The sequence below is a fragment of the Brachyhypopomus gauderio genome, chromosome 8 (genome assembly GCF_052324685.1).
Source record: "Brachyhypopomus gauderio isolate BG-103 chromosome 8, BGAUD_0.2, whole genome shotgun sequence".
NCBI classification, from domain to species: Eukaryota; Metazoa; Chordata; class Actinopteri; order Gymnotiformes; family Hypopomidae; genus Brachyhypopomus; species Brachyhypopomus gauderio.
This window is the reverse complement of record NC_135218.1, coordinates 26,094,922-26,102,551: the sequence shown is the minus strand read 5'-3', so window position 1 is coordinate 26,102,551 and position 7,630 is coordinate 26,094,922. Positions and strand designations below refer to the sequence as shown.

At 48.6% G+C, this 7,630-nt stretch overlaps 1 protein-coding gene across 1 annotated transcript; it reads left to right on the top strand.

Annotated features, from left to right (window-relative positions):
- The first annotated feature begins 3,541 nt into the window (after positions 1 to 3,541).
- LOC143521098 (myeloid-associated differentiation marker homolog) lies at positions 3,542 to 6,271 on the top strand. Its single transcript, XM_077013670.1, has one exon. The coding sequence runs from the start codon at positions 3,877 to 3,879 to the stop codon at positions 4,735 to 4,737; it is 861 nt and encodes a 286-aa protein (XP_076869785.1). The 5' UTR covers positions 3,542 to 3,876; the 3' UTR covers positions 4,738 to 6,271.
- The last annotated feature ends 1,359 nt before the right edge of the window (positions 6,272 to 7,630 follow it).

Here is a 7,630-nt window from a genome sequence, read left to right as displayed (position 1 = left end):
CACCCACACAAACTCACATACACTTGCACACACACACACACACACACACACACACACACATACATACATCTACACACACACACACACACACACACACACATACATCTACACACACACATTCATACACTAATGTGCGCAGATGTTTGACATTCTCTTTAATCACAGTTCAGGAAACAGAAAGTGAAACAACATCAACACTCACATCGTTTACGGGTTCTGTTTGTCTATTCTGAATGATTCATTTTGTCATTAGTTGAATAAAGGGGCTCGTAAACATGAATCCTACCCAACAGATCTGTGTAAGACCTGTAGGCCACACCATTATGTTCTTACTCTTGATACCATGTCCGCTTCAGTAACACGTGAACTCTCTCTGACTCCAACACGCTGAGTGTTCCTGTCTGTCCCACTACTCTGCTACCTCTAATACCCCTAATACCCCTCACGCCCCTAATACCCCTCACGCCCCTCATACCCCTAATACCCCTCACGCCCCTAATACCCCTCACACCCCTCATACCCCTAATACCCCTAATACCCCTCACGCCCCTAATACCCCTCACGCCCCTCATACCCCTAATACCCTCACGCCCCTCATACCCCTAATACCCCTCACGCCCCTCATACCCCTAATACCCTCACGCCCCTCATACCCCTAATACCCTCACGCCCCTCATACCCCTCACACCCCTAATACCCCTCACGCCCCTAATACCCCTCACGCCCCTCATACCCCTAATACCCCTCATGCCCCTAATACCCCTCACGCCCCTCATACCCCTAATACCCTCACGCCCCTCATACCCCTAATACCCTCACGCCCCTCATACCCCTAATACCCCTCATACCCCTAATACCCTCACACCCCTAATACCCCTCACACCCCTCATGCCCCTCACACCCCTCATACCCCTAATACCCCTCATACCCCTCATACCCCTCACGCCCCTCATACCCCTCACGCCCCTCATGCCCCTCATACCCCTCATGCCCCTAATACCCCTCACGCCCCTAATACCCCTCACGCCCCTAATACCCCTCATACCCCACATGCCCCTAATACCCCTCACGCCCCTTATACCCCTCATGCCCCTAATACCCCTCACACCCCTCATGCCCCTCACGCCCCTCATGCCCCTCACGCCCCTCATACCCCTCACACCCCTCACGCCCCTCATACCCTATATGCCCCTAATACCCCTCATACCCCTCACGCGCCTCATACCCCTCATGCCCCTAATACCCCTCACGCCCCTCATACCCCTCACGCCCCTCATACCCCTCACGCCCCTAATACCCCTCACGCCCCTCATACCCCTCACGCCCCTAATGCCCCTCACGCCCCTAATACCCCTCATACCCCTAATACCCCTCATACCCCTAATACCCCTCATGCCCCTCATACCCCTAATACCCCTCACGCCCCTCATACCCCTAATACCCCTCACGCCCCTCATACCCCTCACGCCCCTCATACCCCTCATGCCCCTAATACCCCTCACGCCCCTCATACCCCTCATGCCCCTAATACCCCTCACGCCCCTCATGCCCCTCATACCCCTCATACCCCTCACACCCCTCACGCCCCTCATACCCCTCACGCCCCTAATACCCCTCACGCCCCTCATACCCCTCACGCCACTAATGCCCCTCATACCCCTCACGCCCCTAATACCCCTCACGCCCCAAATACCCCTCATGCCCCTCACACCCCTAATACCCCTCATGCCCCTCATACCCCACATACCCCTAATACCCCTCACACCCCTCATTCCCCTAATGCCCCTCATACCCCTAATACCCCTCATGCCCCTCATACTCTTCTTCTTCTTCTTTTTCCTCTTCTCCTACTCCTTCTTCTCCTTCTCCTTCTTCTCCTCCTCCTCCTTCTTCTTCTCCTCCTTCTTCTTCTTCTTCTTCTTCTTCTTCTTCTTCAGCCCTGGAGTTCATGTGTTGGTAATGAGTGTTTCGACAAAGTGCTGGTGGATGAACACCACTGTACTTTGTCAGATGGGAAAGATCAGAGCAGATCCTGGAACCTAGTGTACTGGTAAAGGTTTAAAAGTTGTTTTATTTTTTCCATGGAGACCACAAGTGTGAAATCAGCTGATTTGGCAACTGCTAATCCTGCCCATGAGGCGCTAATAAACTGCAGACTTTCATATTGGTTCCCATGGAGACCTTGATAGTGGGACGGGAGTTTGGGATCAGAATGCACTGAAATGACTGAGCAGAAATATTTCTGTGTCAATTCGATGCATTTCGCTGTATTCACAGAGTAGACATCTAGATCTCAGTGTGATGTCTACTGTGTGTTCACAGAGCAGTCATCTAGACTTCAGTGTGATGTCTACTGTGTGTTTACAGAGCAGGCATCTAGACCTCAGTGTGATGTCTACTGTGTGTTCACAGAGCAGTCATCTAGACCTCAGTGTGATTTCTACTGTGTGTTCACAGAGCAGTCATCTAGATGTCAGTGTGATGTCTACTGTGTGTTCACAGAGCAGTCATCTAGACCTCAGTGTGATTTCTACTGTGTGTTCACAGAGCAGTCATCTAGATGTCAGTGTGATGTCTACTGTGTGTTCACAGAGCAGTCATCTAGACCTCAGTGTGATGTCTACTGTGTGTTCACAGAGCAGTCATCTAGACCTCAGTGTGATTTCTACTGTGTGTTCACAGAGCAGTCATCTAGATGTCAGTGTGATGTCTACTGTGTGTTCACAGAGCAGTCATCTAGACCTCAGTGTGATGTCTACTGTGTGTTCACAGAGCAGTCATCTAGACCTCAGTGTGATTTCTACTGTGTGTTCACAGAGCAGTCATCTAGACCTCAGTGTGATTTCTACTGTGTGTTCACAGAGCAGTCATCTAGACGTCAGTGTGATGTCTACTGTGTGTTCACAGAGCAGTCATCTAGACCTCAGTGTGATTTCTACTGCGTGTTCACAGAGCAGTCATCTAGACCTCCGTGTGATTTCTACTGTGTGCTTTCATTTGAGAGGAGAGGAGACATGAGAGATGTTTCTTGCTTTGGCAGGAGCAGGAGCTGGGGTCAGGGTCAAGGTCAGGTTTAGGGTTAGGGTAAGGGTCAGGTTTAGGGTCAGGGTCAGGTTAAGGGTCGGAGTCAGGGGTAGGGTCAGGTTAAGGGTCAGGGTCAGGTTAAGGGTCAGGTTTAGGGTCAGGTTAGGGGTCAGGGTCAGTGGCTGCAGGCCCGAGACCTTGTGCGTTCACATTTACAGCATTTAGCAGGTGCATTTATCCAGAGCAATTAACAACAGAGCTTGGTTGAGTCTCTGTGGAGAAATCCCTTCACCATTGTACTAGGTTTGAGTCTAAGGGTTCTGTTAAGCCCAGACCCTCTCGGAGAAAAACAACACAAGGGAAGAACAAAGTTTTTATATTTTTTAGAGAGTTAAATAAAAGATTGTCTTCTCTGCCTCGTCAGGGGCTGCACCGTTGTGTGAGGTTCAGTGTCTACACTGACGCAAAAGAAACAACTACATCAGCTCCTCAGGAAATGGGCGGGGGCAGCCAAGACGTGCAAATATCCTGTTGTGTGTCTATGTGTGCGCGACATGTGTGTGTTGCTGACCGTGTCGTATAAATCATTCTAAAGCAGTCGGAGTTACAGCGTGAAGACACGGTGAAGACACGGCGGTGTGCGACCAGCATTTTTGCGTTCTGCATGAAACTGACAAATTTTTACTGTATGTACGTTCTGCTGCATCGTTGTTGTTTTTCCGATGTTTTTTGTCGATGGGGTTTGAGGTTGCCGTGTGAATGGAGCGCACGTGTGAATGAGTGCAGGAGCGCACGTGAGGGACACGTTCCTCAGGGAAGGCCACAGTGAACCTCTCCACATTTGGGGGCACCATGCCGGTGACGTTCGGGGAGCGTAGCACCCTGACCACGCCGCTGTCGATGGTGCGCTACTTGGCGTTGTTTTGCTCCTGCCTCTCTTTCAGCCTAGCGAAAATCTCCAGCTCTAACTTACTGTACTCGGGCACCTTCTACACCTTCTGCATGGTCACCTGGTGCTTCTTCTTCACCCTCACCTTCCTCATCATCGCCATCAACTTCACGCAGTTCCACAGTCTGCTGCCCCTGTCCTGGAAGAACCTGACGTCCACGGTGGCCTCGCTGGGCTTGCTGATGTACGCGGCCGCCACCTTCGCCTTTCCCTGCTCTCTGACGGCCGAGGAGCTCACCACCAAGCCCGGAGGGTTGACCGTCACCCTGGGCTCCTTCATCGCCACGGTGGCCTACACCACGGAGCTCCACCTCATCCGCAGCCAGGGTGGGGAGCAGCAGCGTGGCTACATGGCCACCGTACCGGGCCTCCTCAAGGTGGTCCAGGTGTTCGGCAGCTGCGTGGCTCTCGTCCTGCTCAGCTCCCAGGACAAAGCCCTGGGGACGTGGCAGGGGGGCGTGGTCGCCACAGCCTACGCCACCTGCCTGCTGGCCTCCCTGGGGACGGTGCTGGTGATGGTGGGGGACTGCGCCGGACGCTGCCCCCTGCCCTTCGACCGGCTGCTGGCCGGGCTCACCCTGCTGGGGTTGATGGCGTACATGGCCGCCACGGTGGTGTGCTTCAGCAGGGTCCTGCAGGAGAGGCCGATGAACAGAGGGGGCGTCCTGCCCCTGTGTGCCGAGGCGGCCGTGGCGTGCCTCACCCTGCTGGCGTACACCGTGGACCTGGCGTTCTCCGTGAAACTGCTGTGTGACAGAAACTGACGGGAGCAGAAGGATTTACCGGGTTTACTGGACAGGACTGTGGACAGTGGAGGCTGTTAACCATGGATAATGTAATTTGTCATTCATTCATTCGTTGTTTCAACAAAGCTAGGTTCTGCGCCTTATAGATTATGATAAACTATTAATGAACTTTATCTCAAGATGAAAAATTAACTGTGTATTTGAGAGCTGCATCTTGAGAAAATTCATGTTCATATGGACAGTCCAGTTGGGCATCTACACCAATGAATTTATGCTGTATAACAAAATGTTTACTAAATGACTGTACTGGTGAGTGTGTAGACACAGTTCAAACTGTTTTTCTCTTGTGCTTCATGATAATCAAACAAATGGGGTTTTTGTATCAGCTGACACCTTGAGGGGAAACGTTTATCTACCGCGTGCACGAGACTTTACTATAAATAAAAGAAATAACAGTGGCTAAGAGCCATGTTGGCAAACCCTACATGTTTCGGTGCAAAGTTGCTTAAGTCGCTTCGACATATTCTTAACCTATTGAGCAAAGAAGAGGAAACCCTATTTGTGTTGGTGGGTTTAATTTTGGGTTGTGGTTAAAGTGAACAGCGCTGCACCGCTTCTGCACACCGTGCGCATTTCAGGCTGCACCTTCTTGAACCTCCAACGCTGAACCTGCAGGGTCACGTGTGCAGCTCAACGAGCACATACACGCAATGGCCACTAGATGGCGGTAGGTTCTCTGATGACGCCCGCGTCACCAGTTGAGTTCAGTGCGCTTTCCCGTGCGGTAGAGTCTGCATAATTACTGTTACAGTGTGGCAAATGTGTAGATTACCAGACTATATACAACTGTTTATAGTAGCTGAACCATTTTCTGAGATATGTCTTGAAATGAACAGGGAACAAATCTATTTGGATAAAACTGAGATGGTGAAAAGCATTTAATGTACCTTATCAAATGAGAACAAAAACAGACTACAACATGCTGATGATAGTACATAGTAATGGCTATTTTTAATACGCACATATTTGTGCGTATTTGTGTGATTCTTGTAGTTTACTAGTAGTCTGACACGGTGGTATCTTGATTTCTGATCTATACAGATCTAGGGTGCATTCTGTGAACGACAATGTCAAAGCACTGTGTAAGTCTGGATAAGAGTGTCAACTAAATGCTGTAATGGTTTTAAATACACTATCAGTAGCAGTGGCGTGTAAAGCTGAGGCCTTATCCGTGATTTTGCGATGATATTTATTGAGGTGGCCAAACTCGGAGCCCTGGTCTGTGGGTGCCAACGTCGTTATCTAAGATCATCTCAAGCTGTTTCTGAACTTCCGTGCATCTCTGTTTCTGTATGTGGCGTGTTCACAGTGGCAAATGCAGCCAGATGTACTGAACAGCTAATACGATTAATCCCAGATTAATCCAGTAATGAAATGTGAATCACTAGTATTGTGTACCAGGCTACACAATATATCATTGATTGCAGGAAGTAACTAGTGTTGTGGAGTTATAGATGTAGAGGTAATAACCTCAGTGCTGTGGCCCTGCACAAGGGTCCTAACGGGACATACGCATGGGTCAGTCGTGTAAGAGCACCTCACTATACATCACAAGGCTTTTGAAATGTGTGTAATATATATATATATATATATATATACACACTACCGTTCAAAAGTTTGGGGTCACTTAGAAATGTTCTTATTTTTGAAAGAAAAGCGGTTTTTTTTTATTTAGCTAACATTAAATGCATCAAAAATACACTCTATACATTATATTAATGTGGTAAATGACTATTCTAGCTGTAAACGTCTGGTTTTTAATGCAATATCTACATAGATGTATGGAGACCCATTTCCAACAACCATCACTCCAGTGTTCTAATGGTACATTGTGTTTGCTAACTCTGTAAGGAGGATATTGGATATTTTGAAAACCCTTGTGCAAGTAGGTTAGCACAGCTGAAAACAGTTTTGCTGATTAGAGAAGCTATAAAACTGACCTTCCTTTAAGCTAGTTGAGAATCTGGAGCATTACAATTGTTGGTTCGATTAAACTCACAAAATGGCCAGAAATAAAACAACTTTCAATTGAAACTCGACAGTCTATTCTTGTTCTGAGAAATGAAGTCTATTCCATGCGAGACGTTGCCAAGAAACTGAAGATTTCCTACAATGGTGTGTACTACTCCCTTCAGAGGAGAGCACAGACAGGCTCTAACCAGTGTAGAAGGAGAAGTGGAAGGCCCCGCTGCACAACTGAGCAAGAAGACAAGTACATTAGAGTCTCCAGTTTGAGAAATCGACGCCTCACAGGTCCTCAACTGGCAGCTTCATTAAATAGTACCCGCAAAACACCAGTGTCAACGTCTACAGTGAAGAGGCGACTCCGGGATTCTGGCCTTCAGGGCAGAGTGGCAAAGAAAAAGCCATATCTGAGACTGGCTAATAAAAGAAAAAGATTAATATGGGCAAAAGAACACACATTGGACAGAGGAAGATTGGAAAAAAGTGTTATGGACAGACGAATCAAAGTTTGAGGTTTTTGGATCACACAGACGAACATTTGTGAGACACAGAACAACTGAAAAGATGCTGGATGAGTGCCTGACACCATCTGTCAAACATGGTGGAGGTAATGTGATGGTCTGGGGTTGCTTTGGTGCTGGTAAAGTGGGAGATTTGAACAAGGTAAAAGGGATTTTGAATAAGGAAGGCTATCACTCCATTTTGCAACACCATGCCTGTGGACAGCGCTTGATGGGAGCCAATTTCATCCTGCAACAGGACAATGACCCAAAGCACACCTCCAAATTATGCACAAACTATTTAGAGAAGAAGCAGGCAGCTGGTGTTTTATCGGTAATGGAGTGGCCAGCGCAGTCACCAGATCTCAACCCCATTGAGCTGTTGT